Below are 16,589 nucleotides of genomic sequence, written 5' to 3'. Positions count from 1 at the left end.
TGTTATCACAATGTCTACATAACTCCCATATCCTACGCATGCCATTGCATAATGGAATGCAAGGGGAATGCCAATCTCCTATATACAAGAAAAGAGAAACAAGAGCAACAACCACAGAATATAAAACAGTGCAGAGAACACAGTCTTACTATGGAAAGGGAACAAATGCTCCCAAAAGCACCACACCTCCCTGTCTCTGGCTTTAGCACACACAACTATCTCTGAAGGGAACAGGCGAGGCTGATTCTCAGTAAACAGCCCCACCTTGTTGGAATAACTGCAGGTCTGCATAATCTTATTTGGCAAACACTCAGAGACGGCTCCAGAGAGTACTGCCTTTACTGTCATGCGTGTAGAGTTCAATTTATTACCAGTTCCCCACCCAAATAAAATGTGATTTTTGTCATTTGTTAAAAATAATTATAATAGCCACTGCAACACGCTCTGCATGTAAACGGTGTGGTAAAGTATAGGTCAGATTCATTTAGTACTTAATGCCCAAGTATAGCTTTATAAACAGCTTTTAAGTAGAGCGTTCACCTGAGATTAGGTGACAATGCCAGTGTGAAATCTGCCAGTGTGTTACCGATACTTCATCTATTTTAACACAGGGATAATTAAGTCCCAGCCACATTGCAACTGACTCTTCTCACCAGCTCACTGAAACCACTCCTAAAGAGAGAGAACCTCTCGTCCACATCGCAAAAGTAGAGGCTGGGCTCTGTAGCATGCAACTTTAAGCCATAAACTGTCTTCAAATCACCCCAAATAACACTTTAGAAGAGAAGTGAGAGACAGACAATTATGTTCTTCGGAGTACGAACTGCTTTAAATACATGACAATGTGGAGGGGCAACAGAAAAGCCCTCATCAAACACCCAACCTAAGACCTCCCACACTTCAAAGAAAGGTGGGATCCGAGCTGAGAGAGCAATTACGTCACATGCAAAGCGAGAGTCGGGCAAGGTAGGAAGTAGGTTAATTGGCGCACGCCTTCAAACAAACCTTCAATGAAGTGTGGCCATGTCTTCTCCTCCGGGTCGTCCAGGGAGTGGTCCCAGGTTCCCTCAGGTGAGGCTCCTTGCACCCTGGACCCCGGCACAGCTGACAAAAGTGCCCGCTCTAAGGCAATTTCTTCCAGAACATCCATGTCCAGTTCCTCGTCTTCATCCTCTTGTTGCACAGGTGGAGGAGGCGAGCGCTCCCCAGTGTCCTCTGGACTAATAACCTGTTTCACCTCAACTATCTCCTCAACCACTACAATCTTCTTCCTCATGGCTGCTTCGTCTGTATCGGGGTTTTCGGACTTGCAGGTGTCTCCCAGGTGAAGCTGGTCAAGCTGGGCAGCTGCGGGTTTGGCAGGGGCAGAGGGTGTGTCCTCCTTCAAGTCCCTCTTCTTCTCTTCCTCCTGCTTCAAGGCCTTACCGAAAGAGAGCCTTTTCTCTGTGCTGCGCTCTGCTGCCTGACTGTCTGAATGTTGTGCAATTCTGGGAGGCTCCTCTTGCTTGCCGAGGGGGCTGGCCTGTGCCTGAGCTACAGCTGCCTCTGCTCTCCCCGCTGGTGCTGCTGACGCTGATTCTCCGGCTGCGGGCGCTTCCCTCGCAGTGGAGGATGTTTTTGCTTTCGGAACCTCCCGCTTGATTTTTTCTGCGAAGAGCCCTGATGGCTCCACCTCCCCTTTGTCTGCCGGGGCCTCACAGAGCACAGCTGCTGCCTGCCTGGCTTCCTCGCTGCACATTCTTTTGGGAGTCTTCTTTGGAGAAACATTAAGTTTGGTCACCTCAGAGGTGTCTTTAACTGTAGCCTTGGGCAATGATGTAATGTTAGTGGATGGTAAGGCCTCTGCTTCAGGCAAAAGCACAGGCTTTGTGTTTATGGTGTCTGATACTGTTGCCTGAGCCTGCTTTTTCCCTCTCCCTTTCTTTTTTCCCTTTGAAGATTCTTCTACAGCTTTCCCTGTATTTATAAGTGATTTAGTGTCTGTGGGTTTCTGGGATTCTGGCGCTGCTGCGGGGCTTTTGCCCTCAGGTTTCGGACTTCCTTGTATGAGCTCCACTTGAGTTATTTTCTGCACAGTCACTGGTTCCACTTTAGTCACAGTCTTTCCCTCAGATTTCACTGACTCTGTGTGGGGCAAATTAGCTTTTAACTTGTCCTCAGAGCACGATGGTCCATGTGTTATTTTGCTGACACTGCTTCCCTCAACCTTCCCTTTTACTAGTGCATTGTCAGGAAGCTCCACTGGGGGCACTGCTGAAATCTGATCTAATGGTAGTGATGCTACTTTAGAAATACTCTGGTCCGCAGTTTGTTTAGGGACTTCCATTAATGGCTTCCCTGGAATTTGTTTAGGCACTTCCTTTATATCTATTTTAGCCTGAGCCTTATATTTCTCTGCTGGTCCCTCAGTCTTTATGCTGGTACACATGCTCAGTGGCTGTGAGGTAGTCAGTGGTGTGGGTTGGAGGGTATTTTCAGGCACCTCCTCAGGCGTCTTGTCTACACGAGGTTTTTCCTTAAAGTCAGGCAGCTCCTCAGCATCGGTAATCTTGGAACTCTCACCTGGAGATTTCTTTTTTTTCCTTTTTGATTTAGAGCTTCCCTCAACCATTTGTTTGGTTTCCCTAACCACCTCCGTGGTGGCAACATTTTGACTGAGTTGAGGGGATGTGACACCCTGTACTGAGACTTTACGCACCTCTTCTGGCACTATTGTTTCATCTTTCATGAGGACATGAGGAGTCACCTTTACATCAGTTTTCTCATGTTTTGTAATAATCTCCGTTTCTGTAGCTCTCCCCTTAGCGGGTTTTGCGTCTTCAGAACCGGCCATAGGTGCTGAGAGAGTCGTTGTAGTAATGGTAGTTTTAACTTTGAGTACTGAGGACTCCGTCACCTTAGTAGTTTTTTGGGGAGCTTCATCAGTTTTGGGCTTTGCTGAGAGATTCACTGTGGTCACTTTAACATCAATGGGCTCCTGAGTGACTTTTACTTTAGATATCTCCTTTACTGACTTGCTGGTGATACTGTCGGGTGGTGGTTTGGTGGTCTCCTGAGTAACAGAAACTTCGGCAGTTTTCTTGGCCTTCTCATGATCTATTTTGGATTCAACTGGGGTCTTCACTTCTGCCAGTTTAACAGGTTCCTCATTAATCTTTGCTCTTTTAGGCTTCTCTTCATTGACAGGTTTTGTGATGACAGGGGTGGAAGTGGCATTGTCAGCAGTGGGTTTGGAGGTTTCCTGAGCAGCAGACACTGTGATAACTGTCTGGGCCTTCATGTTATCAGTTGCAATTTTAGCTGTAGGCTTCACCTCAGCAGATTTAATTGGATCAACAATCACCTTTTTTGTCTTTTCTTCCTTGGCGTCCTTATTGGCAGGTTTTGTGATGACAGGGGTAGCACTGACATTGTCAGTAGGAAGTTTGGAAGTTTCTTGAGCAGAAGCCATTGTGATAACTGTCTGGACCTTAATGTTATCAGTTGCTGTTTGAGCTGTAGCCTTGACCTCGGCAGACCTAACTGGATCCATAGTCACTTGTTTTGTCTTCTCGTCACTTAACTCTTTATTGACGAGTTTTGGAATGACAGGGGTGGAAGTGGCAGTGGCAGCAAGGAGTTTGGAGATTTCCTGAGCAGCAGACACTGTAATAACTGTCTGGGCCTTCATGTTATCAGTTGCAATTTTAGCTGTCGGCTTCACCTCAGCAGATTTAATTGGATCAACAACCACCTTTTTTGCCTTTTCTTCCTTGACATCCTTAGTGGCAGGTTTTGTGACGACAGGGGCAGCACTGACAGTGTCAGTAGGAAGTTTGGAAGTTTCTTGAGCAGAAGCCATTGTGATAACTGTCTGGGCCTTCATGTTATCAATTGCTGTTTTAGCTGTAGGCTTCACCTCTGCAGATTTAATTGGATCAACAATCACCTTTTTCGTCTTTTCTTCCTTGGCGTCCTTATTGGCAGGTTTTGTGACGACAGGGGTAGCACTGACAGTGTCCGTAAGACGTTTGGAAGTTTCTTGAGCAGAAGCCATTGTGATAACTGTCCGGGCATTCATGTTATCAATTGCTGTTTTAGCTGTAGGCTTCACCTCTGCAGATTTAACTGGATCAACACCCTTTTTTGTTGTCTCTTCCTTGACATCTTTTTTGGCAGGTTTTGTGATGACAGGGGCAGCAGTTGCTGTGGCAGTAGGGAGATTGGTGGTTTCCTCAGCAGCAGCCATTTTAATAACTGTTTGGGGCTTCGCTTTATAATTTGCCATTTCAGCTGTAGCTTTGACCTCTGAAGGTGTAATCGGATCCACGATCACCTTTTGTGTCTTCTCCTCTTTGATCTTTGAATCAGGAAGCGTTGTGATAGCTGAATTGCTTGTTACAACATAACCAGGCTTCATGGAAGCTTTTTCATCAACGATCTTGAGCTTCTCTTTATTTGTTTTAGGAGAAGAGGGTTCAGCTGTAATCTTTGATGTCACAGCACCTGAAGCCACAGTTAATGGTAGGGCTGTCTTGGAGGACACTGATGTCAGAGTGGTCTGCGGCACATCCTGTTTCAAAGCTGCTCTCTGAATCTGGAAAGACATTGGTGCCTTCTCCTTTTGGACTTCAAAACGTCTCTCCTGTGATGTAGCTGCTGGCTTCTCACTGCTCACATCAGGATGCTGACGAGAGACTCGTCTTACCTTGCTCTCCTCCATCACCGCTGCCTCACTTTTAAAGCTGTTCCCCCTCCTATACAGAGGCTGAGGCTGGTCCTCCACTTCCCATGATGCTTTTGGCCTGACTGGTTCCGCAGCCAGCGGACGACCCCTAAACCTGGGGGTCCTATCAGTGTAGCTCTCTTTTTCTCCGGGACCCATCATCGTATGGCGGTAGCCTTGACGCTCAGTCAGAGACTCTAGGCTCTCTGCTTCGCCCCTGCGGCCTGGCTTGGGAACATAAGATGTGGGACCCTCCACAGATTGGACCCGTGCAGCCCGGTGGCCAATGGCCAGGGTGGCGGCTGGCTTCCTGATCCTCTGCAGGGAGGCAGGGACAATCTCAGAGGGCAGGCGGAGGTAGTCACGGAGGTAAACAATGCCTTCATTGGTCAGGTACCAGTAGAAATGTCTCCAGGCAAATGTCTCCTTCACGTAGCCCCGAGACTTAAGAGACCCCATGGCACGGATTACTTGTAGATTGCTCACACCTTCTAGCTCAGGGTGCTTTTCCTGAGGCCTCTTGTCCTTCTTGGCCACCATGACGCCATCTTTAAACAGGGCTTCATAGATGGCCCTCAGTTCCCTCAGGGGCATCAGCATTCCAGCAACCATTGTGCTTTATGTCAATGTGGTCTCTCAAAGCAAAAACTGAAAATCACAACATGAAAGGAACATAAATAAGACAATCTCACGCCCTATTGTTTAAAAGAATCCAGTGGCAGAACCGGCTGTCACGTGCTTCTCAATTCAATTAGAAAAAAGTGGAAGAAAGAATCCTTGAAATCTATTTATCTTACTTTCTTTTCCTCGTTCTTGCCGATCCTTTGGATATCGTGAAGAAAAAAGAATATTCCTCTGTGAAATCTGACTCAAACAAAGTCAAACGTGGGCTGTTCCCCCCCCCTTACATTCAGCGTGGCTGGGAATGAACAGTCTCCGTTCTGCCGAGATGGCAATGACAGAATGGAAGAGGGAGCGTGGTGTGTGAGTTTGAGAGAGAGAGAGAGAGAGAGTGAGGCACACTTCTCAGTCGGGCTCCTCCCACCTTCTCTCTCTATTTCTTAGAAAAAAACTGGCATGGAAAAAAATCCTCACTAAAGTAAATAGTACAGCAGGAAGTAGGAAGCGAATAATAAAAGTGTAGGCAATAAATTGATTGAAATCGAGAAAGCACAAAGTTAAACGAATGGAACAACAAACCTATGAAGTGTGTTTGAGCACATGTTCTGCAGCTCTGTGACTTTTGCGGAGACGCCCCAACCACACACAAAAGCACACACCTCCTTCATAATGTACACACACCTTCAAACACACAGAACGACCAGCAGACAAACACTTTTTGGCGTGTCTCACACACACACACCTGTTTAGAACGGCCCATTTACTGGGCCATTCTAAACAGGGATTAGTTTACAGAAAAGACAGTCATCCCCTTGGCATGCATCTATCCCTGAGCATCTATGTAGCTTATCATGTACAAGGTGTATAGTTTTACACATTTCCCGATCAGGTATCACTGGGGAACTTTTACTATACGCACAAGGTGTGGTTTGGGGATCTCATGTCACACAGTCTTTTGAATGTGGAAAGAAAAAGATGACATTTTAAGAGGAAACAATGTATTTTGGTATAGGGAGAAAACTGCAATGACAGTTTAACTGACACACAAGTAGTTTGAGAGAGAGAGAGAGAGAGAGAGAGAGAGAGAGAGAGAGAGAGAGAGAGAGAGAGAGAGAGAGAGAGAGAGAGAGAGAGAGAGAGAGAGAGAGAGAGAGAGAGAGAGAGAGAGAGAGAGAGAGAGATTCATGTCTGTGTTTGTTGGAGGGTCACCAAAACACCAAGTGAGGGAAATTACATAGACTAATAAGTGTTTCCCATTGCAGCTCATTAAAGTGATGCAACAGGCTGTAAAGCACCCTAAAGTTGTGTTGCTGCTTCAGACGGCTAACATTCAGGCTTCATGCCTCGACTTAGCTGGCAACCAAGATTCTGTCTTGCACAACTATATAAAGAGCTGCGCATTATAGCTAACCTTTCCAGAGCTCCAAGGAACATGATATCAGATTTCTGTCCCTAGATCATTTCTCTCTTCCGTACATCTGTCTCTATGTGTCAGTGAGTGTCCTCTCACGGCCAGTGTCCAAGCCAAACTGGAAGGAAAAGTGACCATTGTTGGATAGAGCAGAGGAGTACATGTTTACTCATCCCATTGAAAAGCACACAGTACTGTGCTGGAACACAGCGATCCAGTTGCGAAATTCTGGTGGCAGCGATGAAATGATGCATTCCGCCTGTTGGTGGAAACCACACACGCTATTACACATCTAAACACTGGCTGAAAACTGTTTTCACTTTGTTTGCCATGGCAACACTCAAATTAAGCGAGCCAGTTCTGAGTAGGCCACATGTCTGCGCTCTCTGGGCCGCAGTGGAGCAGCGGGACATAAATCTGTTCTCCTGGACAGCTGGACCGAACTGTCATTAATCAGACCTACTCATCAGAGCTATTTGCTAAGACACTGTGATCTGAAACAAACCATTCAGCACATTGTCAAGCTTTTGATAGCAATTAATAAAATAAAAAATGATCTGAGGGCAACATTATAGTCTTATGTGCTTAAAACCACAGAAGAAATATGAAATATGGACATGATAAAAACAGTTTTGGGCAGTACTGTGGTGACACTTGTGTCTACTAATAGTGTCATGAAAACAATTCCTGTCATTCAACACTTCTTTAGCATCTATCTAGTCAGACTAGTAGGTGATGCCTATGGCCATGTGTGTACTCCACCTACAGCAGATATGCTCTGAAACATCCCTCAACGGGTTCCATCTTCTTCGGTGCTTGTGAAGTTAATGATTTGGCTTAGAGGAGTTTTTAGTAGAGGAACAAAGGTATACTCAGGTTCATTGTACAAGACAGGCATTCCTCTGTATTACGAAACAAATGTTTTATCACCGACTTGCTGCAGTTTGCCTGACATTGAAACAGGGGCGGTGGTGGTAGCAGCTGGTTCAAGCTGGCTGTGTGTGAATGCATGTGTGAATCTGCAGGTTTGGGCTTAAATTGGCATATATAAGTGACATGAGAATGATTCTGAAGCATTTTACTACTCAACCCATTTGGCATTTTGTGGCACACTGCTGAATGTCTAGCTGGCAGTTATAGAGGTCATGCAAAACAATATAAGGAACTTATCCAAACAGACAATAACCAAATACATTAGCCCCAATCATACGACAGTCAACTAAGTGTTAAAATCGGGGGGTAATCTGCATCACCATGCATGGTGCTTTGATCTCCTGGCCCCATATCAGTGTGATTTCATGCACTGTTTATGCACAAAGTGTTCAGTGAACTTCAAACTTCCCACAGTGACCCGTATTCTGGCTTGAGGCCCAGTCCCCTTCAGCCAACCAAATACTAAATATGCCCAGCTTCAAGAGGAATACAGTATCGCCGGACCTGACAAACCCTGGCTATGAACACGGTGCTGCTGCTTTTTACAGCGACCTGGTGGTTTACAATAGCTGTGTGAAGGTTTGAGGGTGGCGGTAGCAACATAATAAATCATTAGAAATAGACTCTCAGATGGGAACGCTCACTATAGAGCTAATACGGTCCGATTTCATTCAGTCTATTAACAGCAGACAGCTGCAAATGGAAACATGATTTGATTGATTGAAGCAGGTAAAGAAGTAATAAGACTTTGGGGAAGAATAGATTCCTGGTTAAGAGTCCACTTCTGCTTTGATGACTCAGACCTCCACAAGTCCCAGAATAGACTTGTCACCACCAAACTGGCGGTGGCTGGCGATTGGCCCACTGCAAAGGCCTGCTGCTTCTGGTTCTATTGGTCCTGCACCCGTACCCTCCATTCTGATATCAGATCCAAGCCACTCCAGCCACTTCCAGGGAAAGCAAAGGTCAACAGAGCCCTTTCTTGCCCACTAATGTGTGCGCTGACATTAGCAGAAGTTAGCGCTAAGTTAGCGCGAAGTCACACCTGTGTCGAAAGTGAAGACCATGTCAGAAAGATGGGTCCTCCTAATGAATGTAACATGTAATTCTAGCATACGGGTTAGCTTCATACACGACGATCAAGTTGTTTTGGTTTACAGTACAGTTTAATTGAGCTTTTAAAGCAGGGACAAATGCAATAAGTCTCTGCCATCTGCCAGCCACTGATGACACACTGAAACTTTCTAGCTGAGCAGCAGGAACTGATTCTCCCACAGTGCTTTGAAGTGTTACACGCTGACCTGAAAATCCGGTTTAAAAAAGATGCCATAGATTATGATCGTGTATGAGGTGGCTAAAAACACAGAAAGGGATTTTAACATATTTTTTGGAAGGGTGACTCACAAATCATGACTTTCACTTTTGTGTTAGTGAAGAAGAGTCATTCTGCAACGCACGAGAGTTTCCTTTTTATCTGGACAATAAGAATATATTCATTTGAGGAGCTTGTCCCCTGGCTGGATATAGTGCGGTGAGTGACCCCCTCAGTCGGGGTCAGCTGTGGCCCCTGACAGGGCTGATGCATTTTAGATCACAAACACCTCTGACCCAGGAACCTGCTAAAGTTAGACATTGTTATAAACAGCGCTATATGGAGGCGGGGGTTGTCCTCACAGTAATTATCGGTTGTCCCACATGTCAATACTAATCGATTAATGAATTGATGCTTTCACTAATTATTAAGTAACTCATTAATTGTAGCTGGTGCAATACAAAACATACAGTAAAGGTGCCTCCATAGACTGAAAGAGCACTATGGTGGAAAATAACAAATATGCCAAAGAGGATTAACATTTTGTCTTTTTGCTTCAAATAAGAAAATGTAAATAAAATAAATATAAACTTTTTTCACTGATATCACACGTTTGCAGCTTTTAGTGTAGAGGAGTAAAGAGAACAGTCAACCACAGGATCTTTTTTAGCCATGCTAGGAATCTGTTGGGTCGACCACATATTAGCCACAACTCAAATATCTCAACAACTATTGGATGGATTTCGCAAAGATATTCATGGTCCCAAGAGGATGAAGATGACTGACTTTGGTGTCTTGACTCTTCCTCTAGTGCCACCATAACATTGACTGGGAGCTCTGAAGACATTTCCCATCAGCCTCAGCTGTACTTTGTGTTTAGCCCTAATGTGAGCATGCTAACACGCTAAACTAAAATAACTGACATGGTATAACTGGAGTAGCTTGGGTCTGGAAGAATATTACTGAAGCATGCTGACATTAGCATTTAGCTCGAAGCACCACTGTGCCTAAGTACAGTCTCAAAGAGCTGCTAACATAGTTTTTAAATGTGGCCGCAGTGTAAAAAGGCTAAATCCACAAAATGTGTCATATCTTTTCATACTTAATTTAGTACTTAGAAATTGACCAGGGTCTAAAGATTTAAGTTGTGTCATATTGTACGGATTGAAAAGCCCTCAGGGACACATTTGTGATTTGTGGGCTATATATAAACTTCACTCGTTGACTTGACGATAGGAACCTGCCGATTGACGGCATGTGAGGCCTTAATCCCGACAGTGTCAATAAGTGCTTGTACAAGCAGAGAAAGTAGCCTTTGAAATGCAAGATGGACAAAGCTGCAAGGATTAACCCCACTGCACTGACTGGTCCCTGGCCACTCTGTGCATAATTGGGGCGATCTAGTGGTTAAACATTGGCGATTTTGTAGGGGAACTGAGTTGCATGCCAAAAGGGACTAGAGATCATTTGAGGGGTGACCAGTACAAAAAACAACAACTTTTCATGCTGTTTCACCAAACACAAACCCACAGAAGTGTGTTAAACCACAGAATGGCTTCAGACAAAGAAGCACTGTGTGTTAGATGAAATGAAGGAGACAGAGGTGTCTTTGGCATTCCTCGCACTGCTACGAAAGTAAATAATCAACTGTCCTTTGATAGTAAAAACAAGGGGCAAATTACAGTAGAAGGAGGAAAATTCGTTGCTGTGTTTCAGTGCGGAGGGGCAAGAACAATAGACAAAGCAATGGTCTGAAATCAATCAAGACGCTATAGGAACTGTTCTTGCTGCTTTGCCAACACTGCTTTTTCTTGCCCCATAAATATCTTTGGAGTTGTATAAGGCTCGTTAAAAGCAATTGTGGATTAATCTTTGTTTCATAAAATAAAGTCTGTGTAAAAGTAAAAGTAAATGTCAGCAAAGAGTCATTTGTTTAAGCTAAGCAATATAAAACCATATTGACGTCACAAGGAGAATAGCCTACTGTGTGAGCAGAAGAAGAAAAAAAAGGTCTGACCAGTATACGCATAAGTGCACATGGAAAATCTATAAACTGATGTGCGCTTGAGGTAAATATGACAGGCCCCCGCTTGTGTTCTCGACTCCTTCGAGTCACGGATCACACCGACTTCTCCTTTTCCAGAGTGGAAAGAAATGAAGTCACAGATTATGCGTCCCTTCACCCTCTTTACCGACCAAAAATAAGAAGGAGCCCTCTCTCTCTCTCTCTCTCTCTCTCTCTCTCTCTCTCTCTCTCTCTCTCTCTCTCTCTCTCTCTCTCTCTCTCTCTCTCTCTCTCTCTCTCTCTCTCTCTCTCTCTCTCTCTCTCTCTCTCTCTCTCTCTCTCTCTCTCTCTCTCTCTCTCTGTTAGTGGTGGGGTCTCTATGTGTCCAGCGTCACACCGCCCCCTGCAGCCTCTCAGACTTGAACAGGAGCCCACCCATGATGGGGGGCAAATGAGGACGAACTGGAAGCAGGATCGGTAACGTGACAGATGCGCCATGTCTAACAGCAACGGCGTCGTCCGTGGATAATAATAGATAATGTTCCCTATGATTGTTGCAGAGGATGCCAAAGTATTCCTTCCCCCAACATTCTACATCCATTATACACAGTACTTATATTTTGCTTTTGGACTGCAGGAGGAAAATGTTTCTTTTCATTCTCTAATAGAAATCAGCTTTCGGTGGGATTTCGGTGGGACAGCCGCAGACTACAAAAAACTCTCTGTGTTGCAAACAAGTTCCAGCAGTGCGATCTGCACAGAAAATTCAAACCAGCCCTCGACTCTCTTGTTCTTTCTCCTCTGTGAGAGCTGGTCGCCAGCTCAGCTAGACGGCGGCCAGGGATCAGAATCAGCATGCAAGAGAGGTATTACGCAATTTAGGTGCTAGAAAAGGCTCAACTATTGATGAATAAGACGGATCCTTGACATGCGCAACTCCCAATTTAACTCGCCAGCTTCCAAAGTGTGAAAAATGAGTTGCTGCCTGTATGTGGCCACACCTCTTCATGACATAAACCTTCATCCGACCAATGCTGACAACCATTCACTCGCTGCACCCTGCCTCCCTTTCCTGTATCGATTTATGATCAATGTTTGCCACCTACCTTTCTTCGGGCTGAGCCAGAACCGATCTCCAAGAGGATCCCCTCTGTCCATGCTGCTTTGATCTGATCGCACAAAGGCCTCGGTGGCTCCGACAAAACACAACACCTTGTTTTCTGCTTCCACCACCCAGTCAACACCACACTGCTACTCCTTATTTTCACCCTCGTGAGACCTGCTGCCCATCCAGCGGAACAACAGGGCACGCAAGATGGGTCTAAGAGAGAGGAGGAATGGGAGCGGAGGGGTACATTCAGGGTAGGGAGGGTGTTTGCGAGGAAAGAACAAGGGAATCTTTTCATCTGTGGCCCATAAATGCAGAGGAACATCTACACCATAAATTTGAGAGGCCTTGCCAGCCTGGACACATCCTCCCTGCTACCCTGGATACCCTGCGCCATGTCCCATACATCCCGAAACGCCCACGCTTTATTCTGACAGCGGCTAACTGGGAGATACACACTGGGCGCATTGTTCGAGAAACCTCGCAGATTACAGCCCCAGACGTTAAGATGAAGTGTGGACACTGGATGAAAAGGGCGGACAAGAAAACTAAATGGAGAAACACAAAAGACAAAGAACTAATCGCCAGACTGCAAAAATCACTACCAAGGCATCCACAAGAAACCCAACAACAACTCTGCCTTTGTCTTATTTCTTGGTTTATGGGGAGCAATTAAGCTTTTTGTAAGTCCGTAAGTTAAAGACCGGTGAGTTAATCTTAGAACTGGAGACAAGTATTAGGGAACCAAAAAGAACAATCCCGCCATGTAGAGCTCCAATGCAAATTTCCTTTTTAACGTGCAAATGGTGTAACCGTATTTTTAAGCCGAGAGATGACAGGTAACAGCTAATACTGTTTGGTCGTTATCAGTGCTGGCTTGATTCCAATGGGTGCAGTTGAGCCTGAGGGGTAGACCAAGAGATAAAGCTGAGACGGAGCTTCACAGGATACACTGCAGCACTTTGTTCAGACTAATTTGTGGTGCGCCAAACCTGTCAAAGCATAATCCTCCTGGTTGTGTCAAAATTACAATGTGGCCCCTTCCTTGGCCCCTTGACATACATGACTAGATAGGCGAGGGAGGATTTGTAAGCACAGAAGCGTTTTGGCTTCACTTTTGGGGAGCTGTCCCTCTGTTGTGTGTGCATCCAACAGCCCAGAGATGGGCAGTATTTCTATTACTTGTATTTGAAATATGTATTTCAATTACTTTTGAGTATTTTGTAATTTGTATTTGATAGGGCCGATTAAAAATCTAACGTAATTAGTAACAAAATACTTTAGAGTGGAGTAATTTTGTATTTAAAATACTCAAAATACTTTCTCCACGAAACAAAAAACAGTTCACGAGTTCAGTCTTCAGATCTTCAAGTTCAAGGGATTATCTGTCAAGTAAAATATTTTATCTGAGTTTGACAGATGTCAACTAGCTTGATGTATAACTTATGCTGGGTCTGGCTACATAGCCTATTATTGTATATACACATGGTGATGGTTATAATATCAAGCTAGCGATCGATGCTAACATGCTAATAACGCTAGCATGCTGTCTAGGCTAGTGCATAGCCAGTGTTTATGTTGCTGCTATGTATTTGTAAACACTGCTATGTATTCGTAAACACATTTAGTGAAGCTTAAACCATATGCTATGTGCAGTAATCATAATATGTCTTGAAGTGTAAGTCACAGAGTGAGGCTGCAGTGATTCTCACCCACGCAGAGGCCCATCATTAACTGACCAATAGCAGAAACCAGGTACTCCCGGTCTTGCCACTGCTTGGTACGAAATAACAGTTTCAACAAAGAAGCAGTTAAGCGACCTTGGCCTCAGAACGCACTCTCAAACACACACACACATTGATCTGACTCATCGCTGGAGCGGCTATCCGGGTGCCGGTAGGGACGGACGTCCTGTGCACCAATGAGGCTCTCAGAAAGTTTAAACCAAGAGCCGCCTCCAACAATAGTCAACCAATCACAAAAATGCCCTTAAGGACTATATAGTTTTGTGTTCTCCCTTGGGGAGCGCCTTTTTCTTTGCTGTCACAGATAGTTTTGATTGAGGTCCGAGCTCGTATCGATCTGCTGCGTCAGAATACTCCTGTTATGAATAAACACTTTGTTTGATTTTAAGTCTATTGAGTTCAGTTTAGTCTGTGTCCTCTTTCACTAACACTAGCTATAGGAAGAGGGAGATTGGGAGCTTGTATGTCATATGTGATGAATATTTTCTTGTTGATACAAATCCAAAGTTTATGGGCTGTTAAGTCCCATTAATAAAAATATATATATACATAATCAAGTTGTTGTCTTTCAATAGCTTTGCTTAGTTACACTGACATTCTGTGACTGTTCTTCCTGTTTGTGGGGTTCACCAGAGCTTTGTGTACATTATATAAACCTGAATGCTCTGCTATACCACATTGTGAGAAAACAGAAAATCTAGAAAAAAGTATTTCCTATATTTTAAATACAAAATACATGTATTTTGTTACATTTTCTGGCACCAGTATTTTGTATTTTGTTGTAATACATTTATTTGGGGGTATTTTGTATTTTGTATCAAAATACATTTTGATGTATTTTTGCCCATCTCTGCCTACAGCGACTGCCTGTGAAAGACTTTCCTCAATGTTGTGGCCGCAATACATAGTAGAAAAGTAATATATTGTATATTAAAACGAAAATGCACGGACTTCAGGTGAAGAGAAACCTTATTTCAAGTCTCCAGGAACGTAGCACAACGTGGAAATAAAAGCATTGCAAAATAGTGCATCCTTGAAATTAATAATAGTGATTTATAATAATGATACAAAATAATCGGGATTTTCCTTTTGGCCATAATCATAGTAAAGAGTGCAAAAAAGTACATGGGAGTATTGTGTGAAGATAAACTAAAAATTAAATGGAGGTTGACCTTCACAAAATGGAGCTCCAGTCTGGTTGGTGGGGAGGGTATAAAATGGCTGGAAGGGAGCGACGGGTCTGGCAGTGCCAGCCGGTACCAGCCGGTTTGTGCCACACAGAGACACAGACTTATGCCAGAGTGGGCAAGCTCATTCACTCTTCCTCTAAAGTTGTGTGTGTATGAAAAAAAAAGCGCAATAGAGGAAACATCTGCGCGAATATGAAAACATGTGCCAAACAATGTAACAAAGTCACGTTTTAGGAATAAAAAACTATTTGCACGATGACTCAGTGTCTGCAAACCACACATGGGTGTGGCCATGCCGGGCTTTGGTCGCTGTAGCAACGCCGCCCACAGGTTATTCAAATACCATGTGCCCCGTCCACAGTTGAGGTCTCGGGGAAACGTGGGCCTGCTGCTGCTGCTGCTGCTGCTGCCACGGGCAACCGGCTATCAAACAACAAAACTTGACACAGGATCCGGGCTCCGTCTTTCCTGACTGGCTGCCACAATGTGAGGATTTGCATTGTAACCTGAAGAGGCTGAGCTTTATATTTAGACAGGCACCCTGATGATCAGCCTCTAATTGTACCCACGCAAATAAAATACAGGTTACTCCTCACATACACACACACACACACACACACATGCATGCATGCAAGTCCCCCCCCCCCCCCATACACACACAGACAGGTGATTTATTATCCTCACTACCATAAAGTGGCTCCATCTGGAGAGAATGAATCAGTTGCATTCTTTCTTTCCTCAGAGTGGAGAGAGGGGAAAAAAAAGTGGCCGCACGAGCGGCTCCGTTCACAAAAGAAAGACCTGCAGTAAACTTAGTCTGTTTCTGGCTGAGAAAAGGAAAAAGGCCTATTCTCCCATAATGCAGTCCTGTTTCAGACAGCGGGTGACTCACCATCATTATAATCTCTGTGACATTCATAAACTGAGCTGAACCACCCACAAGAGGGCTCTTGTAACTCCATCGTGTGGGAAAGAAACACAACAGCCGTGGCATTCTGAATCAATGCTGCTGCTCTTTTGAGTGAAGCTCTGACGGTTGACATATTTCCAATGTGCAAGAAAGTCACCAAGACTCTGCCTCAAGAGTGCCCCTGTGGAGCTCGAAGTGTGTTTGTTTTATCTGACGCACACAACGCAAGAATTCACTTCCTGAATTCCTGTCGCCTGAGACAGAGCGCCACCGCGGTGCCATAGCAGACAGGTATGAAGAAGTGTCCATGTGGGGGAAATGACACATGATAATTCATGAACACATTCCATGAACATGTTTTGCTCTTTTCTTTGTACACCAACAACTACAGGAATGCTCTCTGCTTGTCCGAATGACAGCTCATCTGCAGCAGAGTATAACTACTGAAGTAAAAAAAAAAAAATGTAACCCAACGTGTCCTTTCATGCAACGATGTGACCGAAATCTGCACAGCCGGGCACCTATGGAGCACAACAACTCATGCAGCACCGAGTCTGCGCTTGCCACTAAACCACAATAACAACAGGAGATATTATATCATGCAGGGGCAGAGCTATTATAATTGATCACCTTTGAATTATTAAGTTCT

At 44.6% G+C, this 16,589-nt stretch overlaps 1 protein-coding gene across 14 annotated transcripts in view; it reads right to left on the bottom strand.

Annotated features, from left to right (window-relative positions):
- Positions 1-16,589, bottom strand: part of LOC306699623 (plectin-like) — a 122,492-nt gene that overhangs the window by 55,780 nt on the left and 50,123 nt on the right. For 8 of the 14 annotated variants that reach the window (XM_079164286.1, XM_079164298.1, XM_079164296.1 and 5 more), the window contains exons 1-2: positions 5,503-5,640; positions 1,006-5,353 (exon numbers count right to left, since the gene is read on the bottom strand). The exons of the other annotated variants lie outside the window; for them this stretch is intronic. In XM_079164286.1, coding sequence (XP_079020412.1) covers positions 1,006-5,317 — 4,312 coding nt within the window. In that variant the 5' untranslated portion in view covers positions 5,318-5,353; positions 5,503-5,640. Of the gene's footprint in view, positions 1-1,005; positions 5,354-5,502; positions 5,641-16,589 lie in introns of those variants that run through there. 14 annotated transcript variants of the gene reach the window in all.

The sequence above is a fragment of the Pholis gunnellus genome (assembly GCF_910591455.1).
Source record: "Pholis gunnellus genome assembly, chromosome: 8".
NCBI lineage: Eukaryota > Metazoa > Chordata > Actinopteri > Perciformes > Pholidae > Pholis > Pholis gunnellus.
This window is presented reverse-complemented; position numbering and strand designations above follow the sequence as displayed.